The 21,972-nt window shown below is 35.6% G+C and overlaps 1 protein-coding gene and 1 non-coding gene across 3 annotated transcripts in view; one reads left to right on the plus strand and one right to left on the minus strand.

Moving 5' to 3' along the window:
• Positions 1-398: 398 nt before the first annotated feature.
• ERI1 (exoribonuclease 1) overlaps positions 399-21,972 on the plus strand; it is a 58,912-nt gene continuing 37,338 nt past the window's right edge. Inside the window, exons 1-7 of one of the 2 annotated variants that reach the window (XM_069485223.1) lie at positions 446-673; positions 4,811-4,989; positions 8,055-8,265; positions 11,860-11,943; positions 13,635-13,744; positions 16,189-16,303; positions 20,451-20,982. In XM_069485223.1, coding sequence (XP_069341324.1) covers positions 563-673; positions 4,811-4,989; positions 8,055-8,265; positions 11,860-11,943; positions 13,635-13,744; positions 16,189-16,303; positions 20,451-20,693 — 1,053 coding nt within the window. In that variant the 5' untranslated portion in view covers positions 446-562 and the 3' untranslated portion in view covers positions 20,694-20,982. Of the gene's footprint in view, positions 674-4,810; positions 4,990-8,054; positions 8,266-11,859; positions 11,944-13,634; positions 13,745-16,188; positions 16,304-20,450; positions 20,983-21,972 lie in introns of those variants that run through there. The other variant, XM_069485224.1, reaches the window with a different exon arrangement.
• On the minus strand, positions 16,807-16,908 carry LOC138393846 (U6 spliceosomal RNA). The gene has a single exon (XR_011235255.1). It is a non-coding gene; the product is annotated as a U6 spliceosomal RNA (small nuclear RNA).

Here is a 21,972-nt window from a genome sequence, read left to right on the forward strand (position 1 = left end):
GTGTATTTGGATCAGTTTTCTAATCGCTGATAGCTGGACACTAAGTCCGGACCCATTTTCTCTTCTTGCCCAGAAGCAGGAGTCATAAAACTCCTCATGGAAAATGTAAATTGTTTTATGCACGTTGTCTGTTACGGTTGAAAAGCATCTTTCCCTGTGACACCTTCTTCTTTTTCCTTCTCAAGAAACGTTCATAGGATCATTTATCCTGGAGGGACCCTCCAGTTACTTGACTAGCCAGGCGTCACCTCAACCCCCGCCGCTCCACGCAGGGCGAGCTCCGCCCACTTTTCTCCCGCGCGCGCCTCCCTCGCCGTCTTCCTCCCGCCCCTTGGAAGGCTGCGCTCGCGTTCCGCGCGCGCCGGCCCACTGCGCCTGCGCGGCGTGTGGACGCTGCTCGCTCCCGGAAGTGGGAGGTGTCCGCCGGAGTTTGTGTGGCCGCCGCCGCGGGAACGCGAGCCCGGTAATTTTTCAACGGAGAAAGGCGAGGCTTTCGGGCTTGGCAGAGTGAGAGTGAGCGAGAGTCCGGCTCCAGCAGCAGTCTTCTGGCGTGACAGTCGGCATGGAGGCTCCACAGAGCAAAGAGGGTGGCGGCGAGGCCGTGGCTCCCGCGCAGCAGGAGTCGCCGCAGCCGGAGTGTGCGGAGGAGCAGCAGCAGCTGCCCAATCTCGAGGTGAGGAGGCGGCCCGCGCGCGCCCCGCCGTCGGCGCCCGCAGCTCCAGACCCGCGCGCCCTTGGCACCCCTTCTTCTGAGGTGTACCTTAGAACCTGCCGCCTGCGCGCTCTTAGACCCCAGCCGGGTCGCCTTCCCCGTCTCCACCTCCGAGAACCTTTACTGGGGGAGGTTGTCATTGAGCCCCCTCAGGGCCCCCGGATCACCCCCTGGGCGAGAGTAAGCAGTCGCGACAAGAAGTTCTGAACTTCTTGTAGGTTCCGAGTGGGAATTCTCCCCTAAACATTGTGCTCGCTGTTGGCTTTTGTTATTCCATCGAGTCCTTATCGGTAATTTTTAAGGTGATATTTTTAAAATCTCACCAGATGCCTTAGGTATGTCATTTCTTATGATTTGTTCTATTTTTTTTTTTTTTTTTTAGTTTTACTCATTTTGCATGGATATGTAGGGTTGTTTTTTTTTTTTGTCTTTTATTCTTATTTCAGCATATTGTGGGGGTACAAAAGTTTAGGTACGATTTGTTCTTAAATTTACAAAAAAGCGCACACCAGCTTTTCCCCTTCCTCTCTCTGTACCTGTTAGTTGGAGCTTCGTCTTTGATTTTTGCCCGTTTGCTGCTATCAAATAGGTAAAGTATATGATTTTCTTAATTTTGGTATCTCAGTGGTGGATCCTAGTTACAGTGACAAAATTGTAAAACAGTCTTTAAAAACGTACTTATTCATCTTAACGAACATAATTGTTGATTTAGCGCTGCTGGTTGTAAGTAATCGAATAGTAAAGTTGGTCATTTTCTAGTAATAAATGTTGAACATCTCATAAAGTGAGGATTTGCAAGAGGCTTCCTTGCTTTTGCTCCTTCTGTCTACAGTCAATTTCTGCGTAGCAGCTGAATGATCTTGTAATGATATGAATTTGGTTTGCCCCATTCCTTAGTACCTTGGATTTGCTGCTCTATAGGATCTAACTGCATCTCACAGTTTTGTCTTTTGCTTTCTGTACCCCTGGCTTCCTTATGTCCCTTTACAGTGGAAGGAAGGTTTTTCTTCTTAAAGGTCTTTGTATGTTTCTTTTGCTCTGCATGGCCTTCCTCTGGACCTTAGCCTAGTTATCTCATTTTCCTCCTTACTTTTAAAGAGGCCTTCCACTTCCCATCTTTATAAAAAAAAAAAAATCACTCTTCCACCCACCCCCCTTTTTCAATATGAGGTCAGTAACATGTAATAATTTTCAAGTTTGTTTTTAGTCAGAGAAATCTGTTTGAATATACTTCATTATATTTGAAAGCTTGGAAACTTTTATAGCTACTTAAGGCCTGAGTCTCTGTTCCAAATTGGTTTTAGTGACTCTCATAGTTGTTAAAAACTTAACTGTTGGATGCTCTTAACGATCATACAGTTTATTTTCCAAGCACAGTTAAGCAAAGTTTTCTGTTGAATTCAGTTAGTAAATTTCCATTGTCTGTAATGTCAGTCTATGTAAATTAATAGAAGCTGTTGCATTTTTATATTTTTAACAAGTAGGTTCAAATTGCACCAGAACTCTTTTGGAAGAATTTCAGTGAAGATAAATTCTATTTCTACTGTTTTCTCAGTGTGCAGATGCAGAGGTTTTTCTTTTTTAAATGGATAATGCATAGTTTTTTGGCAAGAAAATAATGGAAACATTTCCAAAACATCTGTTTTCAAAATGTTCTCCGCACAGAAAGTTTCTTTTGATAAGCAGTTACTTTTTAGCTTATTGTTAAAACATGTTTTCAGATTGTGTTCATTTAAAAAAAAAAATTCCGCATTAGCCTGTATCCCTAGGTACTGGGGAAGCTGAGCCAGGAGGATTGCTTGAGCCAAGGAGTATGAAGTTGCAGTGAGCTATGACATTGCTACTGCAGTTTAGCCTGGGCAACATAGTGAGACCCCATCTCCCCCGCCAAAAAATTCTAAAGATCAAATTACAATCCCCTTCCCAATAAGAAAGGATAGCAATTTCGGAATACCAGTTATAAGGGCCAAGGAAAAACTTCCCCTTCACCCTCTGAAGGTTTGCTGAAAAATCAGCTCACAAAAGGCAGATTAAATAGAGAAAAGGCATACAAAATTTATTAATGTGTACACTGGGAGAACGGCAGAGTGATTATCCACTCCCCAGCGGAGTTCAGAAGCCTTGTATATACTATCTTTGGAAAACAGGTTATGGGACAGGGGAGAAGACAAGTTCTGTTGAGTGGCAGTAAAGGTTACTAGGGAGAATGAATGGATCTGGGAAAAGAGATTAACTGGTAAATAGTTCTCATTGGAGTTTGAATGAGTCTGAGCTGGTTGTGAAAGGGTCTGTTCAGGTGTGATTACATTCTCTTTTACTGAGAGGGGAAGAAAAAACAGTTGTTCTATTTGATGGGCCATGACTTTAGGCAGATAAAGGAACTTCTAAGAACTACATCCTGGCTATTGGAGAGTTACTGGTGGTGGCAGGGTGAGGAGGTGAGTCAGAGACCTTGAGGCGTCTTCAATTCAGCAAGTCAAACACCGTATTTTGGGGTATTGGTTTATGAGCCCCAACGCTGTCTTTTTGTAAGAGGAAATACGTAACTCATCTTTAAGTTCAACAACACTTTAAAGTACTTTGCCACAAGATAGCAAACTTCTGTTTGATATAATAGATGTTCATGGATGTTTCCCACAATGTAAAATATTCTTTTATTTGAGATAATATAAACGGTACATCAACTTAATTCATTCGACACATGAAAATTACAAAATGTTGGTTCTGTGAAGGTGAATATTCCTCTCCATATTGTGGAATCCATCACTACTTTTCTCATATGTCCAGTACTCTTTGTGACGCTTGACAGGTGGACATAGAGAAAGTTTCTTTTAAACATTTGTTAACAGCAAGCCTCAATGTGGCTATTGTTCACTTTATAGAATTGCTGAGCCCTTCCGAAAAGGAGATGGGATTCTGGAATCCTCTGGCACCATACCTAGCATTATATTAATATTTCCAGTAATTGTGTTGCATTAAATTGAGAGCTTAGTGTGAGAAATAGTCCCTGAAGTATCAGGATCAGTTCTAAGTAAGGACTGCAGCCTGTCCATGGTTATCCCTCCTTAATCGGTAATTGAAGTTCACCTAGGATCAATATGGTCAATTATGACCAAGTTAGCAAGCTTTAATAGGGATTAATAGTAAGCACCGAAGTGTTTTTGAAAATTCTATAGCTAATATTTGTAACATTGCATATGGAAAATAATTAACTTATAAGTGAGTCTTTGGAACTTAACGTATTAGTAATTTGGGACTACTTGTAGAGTGAACAGAAATGAGTAATGTTTTTTCTTAACAGATTTTGATTTAAGAAAAAAGATCTGTAGTATAGTAACACTATAGTTCTTCTGAATAAATGGTATAACTATAACTGTTGGAAATTGTGAATTTGGAAACTGAATACATTTACTTCTGGCTTGGGTGCTAGAAGTTTTGAACTAGACTTGCATTCCATTTTGTTTTTGTGTTGGACAGTTTTTGTTAACTTTGTGAAATGAAGTCAGGTTAAAAAATTCTCAGGAAGTCACTGACTTACACATGCATGATGTTGTGAAAGTTCATTTAAAAATTGGTTCACTTGTAAATATTAGAACATTTTTGTGAAAGGTCTGTTCTATAGCCTGTGATGGTAAATAAGCAAAGTTGCCATTTTTAATAGTTATTGTGGGTATGATATTAGGAGCCTGATATACATAATCTCATTTCATCCTTGTAATAATTCTGCCCAAGTATTATTTACCATTACCAAATACCATTTGAGACAACCATACTTTATAGATAAGAAAACTGAAGATCAGAGGCTAATAATTACCCAAGGTCATGCTGCTAGTAAATCAGCTGGGCTCTGTGCTAAGGTGGCTCTGACTCCCAACACCAGCTCTTTTTACTTAGCTTCTTTCCTGTGAGTAACCTCATGACTCAGCATAGAGCAGAGTAAATTGTATTGGAAACACATCTTCCTCCTTCCTATCCTGTCCTGCCTCTGGGAGCTATAGTGAGCACTTTTCATCAACATGTAGCATGAAGAGGCTACAGGAGTTTGAATCTTAAATCTGTTTGTACTAATTATAAACTTTATCCTTTCTTTTTTTGTAGAAAAAGCAACGATGTAGATTTGATGGCCAAGAAACAAAAGCATCTAAGTTCATTACCTCCAATGCAAGTGATTTCAGTGACCCAGTTTACAAAGAGATTGCTATTACGAATGGTTGTATTAATAGGATGAGTAAGGAAGAACTCAGAGCTAAACTTTCAGAATTCAAGCTTGAAACCAGGTAATTAAAAATAACTTTAAAATTATAAAAGAAGTACATGCTCATTTTACAAAATCTCGAAAACACTGAAAAATTAAAAATTATCTATAATCCTACCATAATGAGATAGCCATTAACAGTTCAAAGAACTATAATTTATATTCTTATATTTGAATCTTTGTATGCAACTGATTATTTCTGGTCAGTCTTTTAGATGACAGGACTGTTGAGTCAAAGTCTATAAATATTTTAATGATCTATAAACAACATATAGGAGTACCTATCTCCTCATAACAAGTGTGTTATTAATTTTTTTAGTTGCTTATTTAGTTGATGGATTAACAAGATTGAACATCTTTTCTTTTGGCCATTTGTATTATTTTTGTAAAGAGGATTTGTTTGAAACCAGGTACGGTAATTTCAAAACATCATTCACTTACTAGGAAATATTTTTTTTTTTTTTTTTAGTTTTGAAAAGTAACGCAGAATGATAATATGCATTATGTTTATATAGCGAATGCGAAAACAATGCAGCTTAGTCAACTGTATGTATATTTTTAATGAGATATACATATACCTAAGTAATTTTTTTACAAAACAAGTCACTTTACTTTGACTTGGGGCATGGGGCAGGAATACCTTTTGGAGTCCAGAAAAATATATAGATTTTTGATAAACAATAGGACTGCCAGACATAAAAAAAAAATTGCCTATATGTAATAGATGAAAACTCCTATTGTTTCAGGATATTCCTGAATCCTTGTTCTCTTATAAATAATATTCCTCCTCTTTGCTGTGAAATAGAGCTTCACTGCTTTTCAAAAGAGCACAAATATATTTTTTCCCTTCTACATTATGTACATCATAATTTGTGAAGAAAATTTTGACCCCATTTTCCCCTGACTTTCTATTATAAAGGCATAACCTGTAGCCTGCAGAAGATTTTCTGAGCAAAATTTTTGTCCTTCCCAGGTGTGAAGATCAATTGCTTACTCCTGGCTTGCATGGGAGCTAGAGATCTATATGTATGTTTATACATTTATTCAACAAGCCCGTATTGAATTCTAAGCACTACACTAGGCATTGAAGTTATAAAGGTAAATACAGATATGTTCCCCACTTTGGAAATCTCAGTCTTTTGGGAAAACACACAAACATAACCACAATACAGAGTGGCCAGTGGAGGTCAGGCCAAGTACAGCATGAGAATACAGAGGAGGGTGTGTATCAGGGATTCAGGAAGGTGACATTTGAATTGTGCCAAACAGAAGAGGGAGGGAGGGTATTTCAGGCAAAAAGAACTCAAAAACTTTTAAAATTCTGGTTTGTATGTTTTCTGCTGCATGATCCTGCCATTTCTTCAGCTATTGTACAACCAAATTATAGAATATAACAGTACATCACATAATCAAGCCATGACTTATAGTATGTTTTCTCTGTAGTATGCAGTGTACTCCAGGAGGATTTGACAATGATACTGAAATGATAGGTTGTAGCCAGGTGGTAAAGGAACTCTATGCCGAAGTCTAAGTTTTACCTTGTAAGCAGAAGGGAGCCACCAAAGATAAATGTAAGCAGGAAATTGGCATTAGTGCTCAGATCTCAAGTAACGTAAAGAATGAATTGAAGGGTTCTGATAGTGGAGACATTTGCTGTAGTCCAGGAAGCCAATGGGAGCCATAACAGAATTAAGGAGAACCAAATTTCTGAATAATTTTCCGAGTTGAAATTGGAAAAAATTGGTGAGTATTTGGAGGAGCAAGGGAGATGTTATAGAAGACAGATTTCTATCCAGAACACCTAGTTACGTTTGTGCTGCCATTAGGTTTGCGCTGCCATTAGGTTTGCAAGCACAGTTTCTCAAAAAAGAAAGAAGGAAACGAAATTAAGACAAAGTAATCCAAAGTTGTCACATGACACAGAGGTCACTCAGTGCCTTAATCTAAAAGGGCTTAAAGGATTTTTTACCCCCTAGGTTTTGGTAATTTGGAAAATTTCAAGCAAATAAGCACATTAAGACGTTTTCATCTTATAACAGCTAACTGGTTATCAATGTTTTCATGGGTAGGATTCCTTTTCAGTGCTTAACTGGTAGTTTAGAAAGTAAAAGAAAGGATTAAAAAAACTTTTTTAATACTCACTTATTAATGATATTACCAAAATGCCTTCCTTGGAACTACACCTTAATTACAGTTTGAATCCTCTTTTTCTAGCATTATATACTTGTGGCCAATATAAGATTCACCAAGTAACACAGAAGGAAGCCTGAACACTGATTGTAACTTTAATTTTTTGAAGAAATATTATACATACTGTTTGAAGAATGGGGTCAGCATTATCAACCATTGTTACCTATGTAGGAGGACCCTTCCCTTCTCCACCTACTCCGTTTGTGGAATGTGTATTTTAAAGCTGTTTGTAATATTGAAATTCCCTAAATCCTATTCTACTCATGTTAAACTAAGTTACTTCCAATTAAGAACCTACTGAGTATGATTATGTTCCTGTGGACACAGTTGACTCTAGAGTAGTTTCTAAATTAATTTTTTTAGTTAAGTAGCTAACAGACATTCAACTTTGTATGCTAGGCCATAATGCTTTCATATTTGTATGGATTTTTTGAGTTAACCTACAAAAGCCAAAAATAAAGGAAAGAGGTAACATGTTCAATTTATCTAAAATTTATATGTTAGTCAGTAGAATAATTCAATGTTAATTTCATTGAACTATTTCTCTGAAGTATTTGCATCATGTATGTCATGTGAATATGTAAGGCAATATGGCTGTGTTGGTGATATATGCTGACAAGGTTTATAGTTTGAAATACCAGAATATATGGGAGAAAATGCTGTTATATACTACTAAAATGGAAAGTTACTTGTGAAGGAAAATGTTGATGTTGTATTATTTTAATTAGTTTTTTGCTTAACTTTGCTTTGAGTCTTGCTTTCCTTACATTTATTTTAGCTAGCATTTGCTAAATTATGCTGTGACTGTCAGTGTTCAACCCAGTGCCAGCAGGTAAGAGTTCTGATTCCTGACTGTAAAATTTACCTGAAAGTAAATTGTATTCTTCTTTTACTTAGAGGAGTAAAGGATGTACTAAAGAAGAGACTGAAAAACTATTACAAGAAGCAGAAGCTGATGCTGAAAGAGAGCAGTTGGGCTGACAGTTATTATGACTACATTTGTATTATTGACTTTGAAGCCACTTGTGAAGAGGGTAACCCACCTGAGTTCATACATGAAATAATTGAATTTCCTGTTGTTTTATTGAATACGCATACCTTAGAAATAGTAAGTGGATTGTTACATTTTAATTTTATTTTTAGCAGCAGCTATTGTGTTCGATAGTAAGATGGAGAGTCTCATTTGCTGATTTAGCTAGATTTAGAATTCTGAAGTTGGCCCTTTTTTCTTGCAGTGAACTTTATATCAGCTTGATTAACAGAAAAGCTATAATAAAGCAATTTCAGAGACGGTTTCTCTCATTTCCCAGGAGCTGAAATTATGGTATTTTTTTCGGTTTGCTTAGAACATCTGGATGGACGTCAGACTCCCCTGGGGAGTAAAAAAGAAAAAAAGTACTGAGCCTGGCCCTAGTCCCAGAGATTCTGTTGTTCTGTGCTAGGGCCCCTGACATCAGCACTCTTTTTTTAAAGCTTCTCCATTGGTTTTAATACACAGTCAGGATTGAGAAATGCTACGGTAGCCTAATATGGACTCTGATCTCTAAGAGTGATAATTTACAGAAATCATTTTTCAACCTAGAACTGGCTCTCTTTCTGGTGGAAAGTTTATGGGGAAAATGACTCCTGTGAGTTTGGTTTCTAAGCCATGTAGTACGTATACTTCAGATACATGTTGTCAGTGCATTATTCAGGAAATTATAGCAGGAATTCCATGAAATAAAACCATTTGCCTTATAATAAAATCTGAGCGAGGATATATCATAACATACCATCTACCCAAAAGTCATTTCTGTGATATCCCTAGTTGGCACTAACCCACTAAGAGTAAGTATAAAAAGCCTTTTGCATTGAAATGCATAGATTTTTCTTAATGCTATTCAAAGAGGCTTTCAGTTATAATCTTAATCAACCTATTTCTATAATTTCCTCATCCAAAACAGATTAAAGGTCAATAAATTAAAAGGAAAAATGGCAACTATGAAGGCAAATAATCTTGTATAACTCACTAGATTTTACTTCCTCTCTTACTCAAGGACATTGCTCTAGCGATTCTCCTTCATTTATATTACTACATGATGATTTATTGCTTACTACCATTAATATGTTGTTTCCATCACATACAAACATGTTATTTTTTCACACCATAAAAAACCTTCACTTCATTCCACTGCACTGCCAGCTACCCAGTTTCTTTGTTCCTCTTTATGGCAAAATTCTTCAAATAAGTTACATATACATGTCTCTGTTTCCTTTCTTCTCATTCTCTCTTAAACCCACGTCAGTGTGGGTTTACATTCAATTAATTTAAGCTATATATTCAATCCCATCACTCCAGTAAAATCACTTGTCAACATCATCATCTTTGACTTTTACCTGAATCCTGGTAAAATTGACTACTGTCTTCTTGAAACATTTTTTCCCAAGTACATCTTATTCTTAATTTTTCTCTAGCTTTATTGGGTTCCCCCTTTGCAGTTTTCTTTGCTGGTTCTTCCTTTTCCTAACTTTCTAATGTCAGATTCCCCAGGGCTCAATCCCAACTCTTCTTCTCTATGTACATCCTATCCCCTTGATCTCATCTAATTCCATAGCTTTTAAACTATCCCTGTGTTGACAACTTTCAAGTATGTATCTCCAACCTGCACCTCTGTCCCAAATCTAGATTGCTTATTTGGCATCTCTACTTGAATATCTAAATAGACATTTTAACCTGTCCCAAGTTGAACTTAACCCTAGCCCACTCTGTGTTCAGCCTTCCGTAGCCCAGGTGACAGCAACTCTTTCTAATTCTAACCCCTTTGATTGCTCAGTTCAAAAACTTTGACATCATCCTTGACATCTCTGTTTCTATCACATCACATATCCAGACAGAAGGCTCTGCTTTCAAAATATGTCCAGAACTCAGCCACTAGTCTGAGCCCCAATCATTTGCCTGTTTTACTGCATTTGCCACCTAACTGGTCTCTGTTTCTATCCTTGTCCTTCTACATCTAGTTCTCGACATGGTGAGAGCAATACTTTTAAAAATAAAATATCATTTCACTCCTCTATTCAAAACTCTATACTCTCTACTCACTTAACTTGGAGTAAAAGCCGTTTTCCTTGTTTGATCTAGCCTCTTGTTACCTCTGATTGCCTCCTTGCATTACTGTTTTCCTCACTCATTCCATTCCAGCCATTCTGACCTGCTTGCTCTTCCTCAGAAATGCCAGGCCTGTTGTACCCCATCACTTCCCAGGGCTATAGCTGTAGTTCTCTTCCCGTAGAAGTCTTGCTGGCTGATTCCCTCCCAGCCTTTTTTCCTTCTGGTCCTTCCTTAAATCTCAACTTTAAATAAAGCCCACCTGATTATCCAGTTTAAGAGTGTAGTTTATAAACACCCCCTTGTAGCCAATGTTTCTAACCTTCCTTACCTGCTCTACTTTACCTCTACTTTTAATAACCCTCATCACTTTTTACTATGTAATTTATTTAAGTGACTACTAAATGTTTGTTTAATGAATGCATAGTTCTCTGGTGTTATTCTATTAAAAGTATTAAATAGTGAATAACATTTTAGTAATATTTGTTATAGTTAGTATTACTTGATTGTAATGGTAAAGGAAATTGCAAGTTATTTTTGAAAGATCTTCATTTAAAATTATAAAACAAAATATTGATACTTAAAAGGATATAGACTTCATTTATCTATGCTATTCAATTATGTGAAATTCTTCCTTTTGCAATATGTCTGGTAAGTAAAGAGCATCTAACTTTTGAAGTTTAAGTGTTCTTTACTTTTGCTCTTTTGTAATTTATAGCAACCATTTATACTATAGTTCAGCTGCTTAATAGATTAAATGTAGAAAGAATTTCTTCTTAGGAAGTGTAAACATTTACTTTAATTTTTCAATCTTCTACCACAATGAATTTTCTTTGTCTTTTTCTTCATATCTGCCTCAGATTAACAATTGCTGCCTTTAAATCTTTAGGCTTTGAAATTGTCCTTCATTTTTAAAAAGTGAACTCAGTATATTCTGGTGTAGGGAGGCGGTATTGGGCTGGAGGGAGAAGCACTTAGGGATCGGAGCCTGATGGTAACTTTACTGGCCTCTCTTAGTTCACAGAGTTGCAAGCATAAAATAAGGCCAGCATGAAAGTTTCTTGAAGAGGTTAAAAATTGCTACAAAAATGTAGTATTATCAACTCTTAAACTATGATATATCATAGAGTTAAATTTTGACTATACAGAATTTAGTTCAGTTGAATTTTTACATGAAAGTAAAGACTCTCCGGGAGTAAATGAGAAAGCAGTAATTTAGACCTAATTTATTATAACTGAAAACTGGCATTGCTTCAAAAGAATGTTATGTTTAAAACTCTTAATATCTTGAAATAGAAGTTGCCTTGATAGGCTTTGTAGTTTTAAATTATTGTAAATAATCAACATTTTATTTCTTGGGGAAGTGTTTATTTCAATTTTGGGTTGAAGGCTTGCTTTCAGATGCTTGCTTTATCTTAAAATGTTTAAAACTATAAAAGAAATGATTTTTAATTTAAAAATTAGAAAGCTTTGGGGGTGGGGAATTATCCTTAAAATCTTTAGAAGGGTCTGTGCCGTGAGCACCTATAAAATTACAAACTGGTATGACTGAAGTTGTCTTGTATGATGTATCTTGGGTCATATAAAGTACTTTGACTTGCTGTTCTTTCCTTGTAGGAAGATACGTTTCAGCAGTATGTAAGACCAGAGATTAACACACAACTTTCTGATTTCTGCATGAATCTTACTGGAATTACTCAGGTTATAATTTATGTTTTTTTTCTCCCCCTAGAGTTTGAAAGAGGTTTTGAAATTAGGGATTTATTTTATAGTTTAAAAAAATTATTACTGTTATGGGCAATTTAAATAAATGCAATACTTTCCTTGCTTGGTAAAGATCTTTTGTATTGTAATATTAAAAAATATAAAAGCATATATTACACCGGGTAACATTTTCCTCAGCCTTTTCTTTTAAGGAGTTGTAATAATGAATCTAAAGGTTTCATTTGTAAAATGAAGCATTAGCAAAGTAAGTGTTACCATACTGAACTTGGAGATAAGTTTTAGAATGTATCTGTTTACAGTCTTACTTTATATATAGCTTGTTTTTTTATGTCTGTGATTTTTGGTTGTATTCTAATGTGGTAGGCCCTTTGTTCATTTATTTAGTTCCTTTATTCATTCGTTCCACACCATTTGAGTGCCTACTGTAACATATATGCCAAGGTACTAGGATTCAAAGACTGTCCAGTCAGTCTCTGTCCTCAGCTCACTTACAGTCTGAAAGTCAGGAGGACAGATAGACTGTACCAGTGGTTACAGTATGGGTGGGAAAGCTAACAGGTGAGTATTTTATCAGGGTATTGTGAGCCTCCTTAAAGGCCTTCCCTATGGACAGAGAGAATGGAGGGTTGTCCTGGGAAAAGCTTCCTCAATTTGGTGAACTTGGTTTGAGTCATGATAGGTAAGTAGGCAGGAAGAAACAGGAGTGAAACAGCAGAACAACAAGTAGTTCAGGATGGTTCAGATGTGTATGGACTAGTAAGAAAATGGTCGAGAGAGGCAGAGGCAAGCCAGATCATGAAGGGTCTTCTGTGTCTTTATCCTGAAAGCCTTGGAGAGTGATTGTAGGACTTTAAGTGTGAGGATACTGTGATGGATAAGATTTACATTTCAGGAAGGTCAGTCTAGCAGCAGTGCGTAGTATGGTGTGTAGTATGGTTGGGGTATGAGACTTGAGATGGGAAAACCACTTAGGGGGCTGTGGCTTTCAGCTTAGAAGAAATTTTCGTTTTCTAACTCTTATGAATCAGTAAACCACAAAATAGAGGCCTGTAAAAAGAGAACCGCTGGGGATGATCTTAAATCTTAATTTTGGGAAGCTTATATACTTTAATTGAAAGCAGTCCCTAATACTTGGCTAGAAACAAATTTTAATTGTCTTGAAAAATGAAACTTTAGGCCGGGCATAGTGGCTCATGCCTATAATCCTAGCACTCTGGGAGGTCGAGGTGGGAGAATCGCTTGAGGTCAGGAGCTCAAGACCAGCCTGAGCAAGAGTGAGACCCCGTCTCTACTAAATAAAAATAGAAAAATTAGCTGAGCATTGTGGCTTGTAGTTCCAGCTACTCGGGAGGCAGAGGCGGGAGGATCACTTGAGCCCAGGAGTTTGAAGTTGCAATGAGCTATGATGAAGCCACCCAGGGTGACAGAGCAAGACTCTGTCTCAAAAAAAAAAAAAGAATGTTTATTCAATGAGTGAATAGATGGAAATAATTTTTTAAAAAGTGAAACTAGGTGGATCTAAGCCAAGGAAATCATGAAGTGTTTAAAACATCAGAAATAAGCCTTTCTCATACTGTCTCTTTTCCTCCAATTTGTGTCTGGGTATTTTGTAGGATTACATGAAGCTACATCTCTGATTTTTATATATTTTACTTTTATATCCTCAGGATCAGGTAGACAGAGCTGATACCTTCCCTCAGGTACTAAAAAAAGTAATTGACTGGATGAAATTGAAGGAATTAGGAACAAAGTATAAATATTGTGTATTAACAGATGGGTAAGTATTTAGGAAAATTATCTTACATGCCTTTTAAGATTAAAGGTGTCCATATTCATTTAGCTTTTAGAATAACCACAACATATTACTTGTTAAAGTCTTAGAATCACCCCACAGGGGACAGTATTTTTCCTTTCACTTTTTCTTTTTTTCTTTTCTTTTCTTTTTTTTTTTTTTTTTTTAAGGCTGGTCAAGTGAAGGAGTGGGAATGGAGAAGGAACAAAGGAATCTGTAACTGGTTGTGATCAATTAGTTGTAAACAGCACTGCACTGGGACCGATGCTTTCACACTTTCTATTCCTACTTAAATTTGAATCCTAGGGATGAAAGAGAGGAAGGAAAGCAATGCTGACAGTCTAATCCAGGACCAGAGAACTAGAGAAAGATAAATATGAACGTGTAAAACTAAAATGATGTCCCCAAAACCCTGTTTTTATCATGACACTTCTTTGCTCAAAAACATCCAAACACTTTAGCTTGGCATTGAGGGTTCTCTCATCTCATCCCCCTACCTGTTTAACCTACCATCTTGCCATTATTCCTCTTAACTCTAGTCAGGCTGGCCCATGAGTTCACATACTTTATCTCTTCTCTGTGTCCTTATTCATGCTTCCCTCTCTACTGAGAGATTCCCTCCCTTAACTACTTTCCTACCATTATCGTAAGTCCACCTTGTTTTTTACTCTGAGACTCCAACTTACATTGATCTTTTTCCTTGAAGTCTTACAGCCTATATATGTACCATTTAGGTTGACGTCTGACCATATTCTGATCTATATATACATAACACTTATTTTTGCAAGGAAATTAAGAATCCTTTCAGAGTAAGGACTTTTGCTACCTATTCTTCCATGGTACGTACTTGCAGTGCTGAGCTCAAAATGTATGCTCAAAAAGCATTTGTTAAATGAGAATCTGAATGGGAAGACCAGAAAGATTAAAATAAGGATTACAGACATTATGGCAGGGCAGCTGCTATACCATAATGCCATAAGGTTGAGGAGGAAAGTCCTAAATAACTTCAAACTGTGGACAGATTGTACCCTATAGCTGAGATGTTGCCATCATGGAGGGTTTAGAGAGATCCTCACATATGATAGAACAATATTGATGGCCCTCTTTACAAATCTATTTTTGATTTTAAGCATGAATGAACAATGTTCCTGCAAAAGTATACCAGTGTTCCTGTCATAATATGGTATATACAATTCTGTAAAAAACTCCACTTTCTGGGACAGATCATTCAAAACCTGTGCAATTTTATAACCAGAGCACTAAAAAAACCAATAATTGATACCTTCAGAAATAATTTGAACAGCTTAGGCAAGCAGCTCAGGGTAGGTCGAGGTTGCCTCAGAGTATATGAAAAATGCACACAAGCGATAGAATCCTGGCAAACACTCATTTTTAACACATTGACTGCCACACTAGAAAAAACATTTTTTCCCCGGGGCCACGATGTTTTATTAAAAAACAAAACAATCCTTTCCGATTTGTTGTTTTTTATTGTTTTCTGTGTGTGGGTTATATGCAACACAATCCACATTTTTAGAATTAAATTGTCAATATTCATTGTAACAATAAGAACATCAACAAGTAAGATTTTCACAATCCAACTGCAGGGTTTTGCTTCACGAGGCCCTGGGTTCAAAACTAGCCTGAGTTAAATACAACTCATGTAGCAGTCAATGTGTTAATTTTCTTGTAATAGTTGAAAGCATTATAAGAAAATACAGGAAAGTAGTATATTCTGTTGCCAGTAGAGCAGCTGAGTTGAGGGCTTTTTTATTTCCTGCTGAAGGTTATAATTTCTACTGCTATTATTCAAACTCCCCTTGCTGAAAAAAACATATATGAACCACCACAATTTCCACATTACACAGTCAATATTTTCGTTCTTAGCTACAATAAATAGATTAGCTGTAGCAGAGTAGATTGTATTTTAACCACTTGATACCAGGTACTTTTGTGTCTTTCAAGTGTTTTCTTAATCCACATACAGTCATTCCCCATCAAGGTTTTTTTTGGTTGCTTTTTTATTTCAAAGCATACCCTCAAAGAACTTACTAATATGATAAATCTGGCATTAAAAGTAAGCTAGCAGAGTTATTTTGGAATTATGAAAAATACTGAGAAAGATAGAAGTCTGCTCAGGTAATCAGAACCTTTATAAAAACAATCAAGATGAGCCTAATAAGAATTAGTTTATGAAGAACATTTAATATATCTGGACTTTTTCTTTTTTTTTTTGCTTTTTAAAGCTTATTTTTGAATTACTATTTTGTAGGGAGTGAGGTTCATTTTCTCAGCTTGATATTATATGTGAATATGAGAAAGAAAGTTGACGTGTAAATAACAAACAAATAGAATGACTTAAAATACTCATTTGTAAGAATAGTATAGCATTTTTTTTATCCATTTTTTTCCCTGTTTTTGATTTCTAGTTCATGGGATATGAGTAAGTTTTTGAACATTCAGTGCCAACTCAGCAGGCTCAAATATCCTTCATTTGCTAAAAAGTGGATCAATATTCGAAAGTCATATGGAAACTTTTACAAGGTAAAATTTCTATATTTAATGATTGTACTGCTCCTAATGATAAATTTGTTATATTTTGCATGTACATTAAGTTGTGATTTTCTAGGTGTTTTTCACAGAAAAAGGCCATACAATTATTTAATTTTTAAATTTTAAATTAGTTCAAATTAGGAAGATAAACCTTTTTTCCTCATTCAGCCTGTTACATTTATTTAAGTAGCTTAACTGTCTGTACATGGCAGAGGCTTGCAACTGGGGGTATTCAGTATGGGCATTTTGTGGAACAAATGCTCCCCACTAGTTTTAATTTTACTTTACTTCTATCAGAGTTAAGCGTGTGTAGTATAAATTTAAAAAAAAGGTACTGCAAGGCTTGTAACCAGTGGCAGTCTTTTGCCATAGCCCTCACCAGAACTGGTTCCTGTTCTCCTGAGGCAAACACTTTGAACTTTTTTAAAGCTTTTTTTTCAAATGTTTACCATATATTTCTAAATTGTATATTTATGCTGTTTCTTTTTTTTTTTTTCAATTTTTTTTTTTTTTTTTTATGTCATCCTTGCGCAGGGGCCATGCTAATCTTCTCTGTATCGTTCCAATTTTAGTATATGTGCTGCCGAAGCGAGCACTATGCTGTTTCTTGAATTTTTAGTTTGAGACACCTATTGAATTCATGCAGTGAAAGATGAAGATTTAGCTCTGTTAAGCCACCACTGCTGTGTGTCTTTCTCTTCCCTGCATCTTGCTAATGTGGTTATATTACCTTTACACTCAGATTAGTATTCAGTGTTTATAGTCCTATGACTATGGAAAACATTCACAACTTTTCCATAGATGTAACAATTTACTGCTTTAGTTGTTTACTTATCCTATTACTCTCCATGCAAAATGTAAGACTTCTCAAGACTCACAACACTTGGGTAATCTGCCAGATTTTCTTTTTTTTCCTTTGGAGACTACCTTCCTGGAGCCTTTAATCCTGTTCTAATCTGAACTGTTCTTCAGGCTTCTATAATCATCTTGGGGGATTTCCCTTCTCTATCATGTGTTGGACCTCATGTCATCTTCTTTCTCCTTTTACAATTTCATTTTGGAGAGGCATTTTCTAAAGCAGTTTCACGAGAAAAGGTGCTTTTCCTTAAAAGCTTTTTTTGTTTTTTTTTTTAGCACTTAAGACTGAGAAATATGCATGCAGAACAGTGGGTTTAATAGATTGTTTTAAAGTGAATACCTTTGTGACTTCCCCCCACTTAACTCCCTTCCTCCTAAAGCTAACTGTAATTGATCATTTTCTTTTTTCTTACAGCTTTAATGTTCATATGTATGTCCTTATACCATGTGGTTTGTGTTTTTGAGCATGATAGAATTAGCATTACACTGGCTGTATTATTTATTTTGCTTTTTTTTCCCCAAACATTATGCTTGAGATCCATCCATGTGTGTGTCACTGCAGTTCATTCACTTTGTTGCTATGTAGAACTCCAGTATATGAACATATCAGAATTTGTTTATCTGTTCTACTTTGGGTGGCCAATTTGGTTTGTTTTTCATTTTGAGCTTTTATCAACAGTGCTGCTCTAGACATTCTTGTACATGTTTCCTGGTGCCTTTTTGCACTAATTTCTCTAGGGTATAAACTAGGAGTGGAATTGCTGGATCATAGGGTATGTGTATTGTTGACATTACTAGATAATGCAAAAATAGTTTTCCGAAGGGGTTATACCAATTTGTACTCTAATCAGCAGTGTGTGAGTTTGTAGTTGCACAAAGTCTTTGCCAGCATCTGATGTTACAAGACATTTTAAATGTTTGTAAATCTGGTGGATGTACGATGTCATTTTACTGAAGTTCTAACTTGCATTTGCCTGATTACTCATAAGGTTGAATTCTTTTTTTGTGTGTTTATTAGCTATCTGGATTTCTGATTTTGTGAAGTCCCTGTTTAAACTTCTGCCCATTTTTTTAAATTGTGCAGTCTGTCCTTTTATTATTGGTTTGTAGATCTTCATTTTGGATACTAGTCCTTTGATTATATTTGATAATTTTTTTGTGGATTTTCTTTTCACTTACTTTGTGATTTTTTTTAATAAAAAACCTTTTGTTATGGAATATTTCAAATATATACAGGAATAGACAGTTACTATGAACCCTCATGACCTAGTTTCAACAGTTATGAGTTCATGGCCAACCTTATTTCCTATGTATCTCCACCCACTTTCTTTTTCCTTACTTTTTTGAGGCAGAAATCATTTTTATCTGATCTGTAAATACTTCATTATGTATCTCTGAAAGATAAGCGTTCTTTTTCTAAAAAAATACAACCCCAAACCATTATCACATCCAGAAAAATTAACAGTAATTCCTTTACTGTTGTCAAATAGTAATAAATATTTTGTTTTCTTTTACCTTTTATGTGTTTAACCAGCATCAGAATAAGGTTCACAGGTTTGCCTTTGGTTGATGTGCCTCAAGTTTTTAAATCTCTAAGTTCTCTTTGCATCCCTCGTTTTTCCTTCCTAACAATTTATTTTATTTCTTTAAGAAACTGAGCCATTTGTCCTGTAGTGTTTCTCCTAGTTTGGGTTTTGCTAATTGTATCCCACAGCGTGTTTCGAACATGCCTCTGTCTTCTGTATTTCCAGGAAATTTATACTCAAGTTGAGGGGCTCTATCCCCTTTAGGTTCTTTTTTGCTACAACTCCCAGATGGGTAATACATTCTTATATTAAGGCATTCTTTCTCAAACCTATAACCTAGGGGAATAGTTTATTTAAAGATTTATCATTAATTACTTTTCGGGTCTGCATAAAAATATCTCCAGCTCATAGTACATTAGTATAGTCAGAAAGTTGTAGACATAATAAGGCAGTCAAATTCCCAGTGCTCTTTAGAGTAGAAGATGACTTTTTTTGTGGATCTGTTTATTTTGGCCAATTTGTTAACCTACTCTTTTTTGTGTGTGGTTTTCCCCTCTTCATAGTAGATAACTGTAATGTCAATTACTAGTGTAAGTAGAAGAAACTTAACATTTTCCTTTTTAAAAAATTTCTTCCTTTTTTGTTTTGTTTTGTTTGCCTTATCCAAATAGACCTAAAAAGTCTTTATCACAAATTTCTACTATATATGATGCTAATAAGGTATAGTCTCATATTCACATATAACATCAACCTGAGAAAATGAACCTCACTCCCTACAAAATACTAATTATTAATTCAAAAATAAGCTTTAAAAAGGAAAAAAAAAGTCCAAATATATTAAATGTTTTTCATAAACTAATTCTTATTAGGCTCATCTTGATTGTTTTTATAAAGGTTCTGATTACCTGAGCAGACTTCTGTCTTGCTGAGTATTTTTCATAATTCTAAAATAACTCTACTAGCTTACTTTTAATGCCAGATTTATCCTATTAGTAAGTTCTTTAAGGGTAGGCTTTGAAATAAAAGCACAACCAAAAAAAAACTTGACTGAGAATGACTGTATGTGGATTAAGAAAACACTTGAAAGACACAAAAGTACCTGGTATCAAGTGTTAAAATACAATCTACTCTGCTACAGCTAATCTATTTATTGTAGCTAAGAACGAAAATATTGACTGCGTAATGTGGAAATTGTGTTGGTTCATATATGGTTTTTTTCAGCAAGGGGAGTATGAATAATAGCAGTAGAAATTATAACCTTCAACAGGAAATAAAAAAGCCCTCAACTCAGCTGCTCTACTGGCAACAGAATATACTACTTTCCTGTATTTTCTTATAACGCTTTCAACTATTACAAGAAAATTAACACATTTACTTGCACATACCACATACCACATACTGTAGAGTATACCTTATTTTATAGAAAAATATCATGCAGAATAATTAGTTTGGTTTAGAAAGGTAGGTCTTTGAGTTAGATGTCCAGAACAATATATTCCCTTTAATAAATGATTTGTTAAATTACAAAACTGAAAAAGTTTTAGATGTCTGAGGATTCTATCTGTGTTTTCAGCTAGAACTCTAAGGTCGTTTTTTTTAAGCTGTGAAAACTTGAATTACTTACTTGCCTCATTTGCCTAACTTTATTTAGTTAGCTATTACTGTTAATTTTCAGTTTATTTTTCAACTTAACAGTGGCTTATATTGCAGTTTAGAATACTAAAGAATTATTTACTAAGCTGTTTATTTTTCAGGTTCCTAGAAGCCAAACCAAACTGACAGTAATGCTTGAAAAATTAGGAATGGATTATGATGGGCGGCCTCACAGTGGTCTTGATGACTCTAAGAACATCGCCCGAATAGCAGTTCGAATGCTTCAGGATGGATGTGAACTCCGGGTCAATGAAAAAATGCATGGAGGACAGCTAATGAGTGTGTCCTCTTCCTTACCAGTAGAGGGCACTCCGCCTCCACAAATGCCATATTTTAGAAAGTAACAGCATTTTTTGTCTGGATCATTCTACTTGCAGTTGCTACAAAGAGGTAGCAGAATTGAATTAGTCCTGGAGTGCAAACTTTAAGCACCTTAAACATGTAAGATCTTATTACAGTAATTGATAGATATAGGTATATATGTATGTGAGCAGATTGTGTGGGAGGGCATATTGAATTCTTTGTCACCAGCACTTTTGATTATGAGCAGTATGTGTTACACAGTAACAGTTCCTGCTTAGAACTGAATTTTATAATTTAAGGTGTCCAAGGTGTGTTCTTTTTGGTTTTAAACTGCAAAATCTTATTGGTTTTTCCCTTGAATTTCGTATCTTATTGATGTTAAAATATAGAATATATTTCTACATTAACATTATTAGATCAAATCATTTTTTAAAAATGCAGAAAAGATAGGAAGGTAGGCCTTATCTAACCTTTGGGTTTTAGAAGTATCATTGACCTTTTGATTTTCAAAGTTCATTTGCAAAGTTCAGCTACATGTGGTGAATTTCATAAGGTACTTGGTATATGTATGTTTCTTTTCAACTCATAATTGGAAGACTTGTGATGGATTATAGGGTCTGGTTAAAAATTCAGTTACTGATGAGATTCATGAAAAATGAGAAGGAAATACTATTTAAAGGAATATCCCAAGGGCTGTAGCCCAAACTTTATAAAACGTAAATAAATCAGTGGGGATTTTTGGATTTGGTTGTTTGGGTCCCCTCCCTCATGTGACATGTATCTGCCTTAATTCTTAAAACTAAAAGACCATGCTTTGAAATAGACAAAATTAAGGGTCGCCACCGAATTCTACCTTTGTATTCAGTATTATAAATGAGGTTAATAAAGTCAAGTAATACTTTTTACCATGTTTTATGTTTTTGTTATTTAAAAACACTGTTGGCCACCAGTGAAGTTAGCCAATAAAATACTTGCTTGTCTGATTTTACATAATAAGTGACCACTAAATGTTGAATAGTTATTTCTTAACTAATTCTAAAAACAAAAAATGTGCTTTTGGAGTTGATACAGTGAAACTCTAGAGGCTAAAAATATGTATTTTCAGAATTGAATTTCTCTCTGTAGCTTTCGTGGAAGAATTTCATTAACTGCTTCTTTTCTTTTACCTTTTAATAATAATTGTGATGCTACTTTTTACTGATGTGTAGATTATAATCAAATTAATTTCCTAAAGGTTTTCCATACTTGATACATTGGAGAAGAGTAAGAAAGTAGGGATGTTTCTTGGCATGAGAATTTTCTACACAGGGCTGTAGGTTT

This window comes from Eulemur rufifrons, chromosome 12 (genome assembly GCF_041146395.1).
Source record: "Eulemur rufifrons isolate Redbay chromosome 12, OSU_ERuf_1, whole genome shotgun sequence".
NCBI classification, from domain to species: domain Eukaryota; kingdom Metazoa; phylum Chordata; class Mammalia; order Primates; family Lemuridae; genus Eulemur; species Eulemur rufifrons.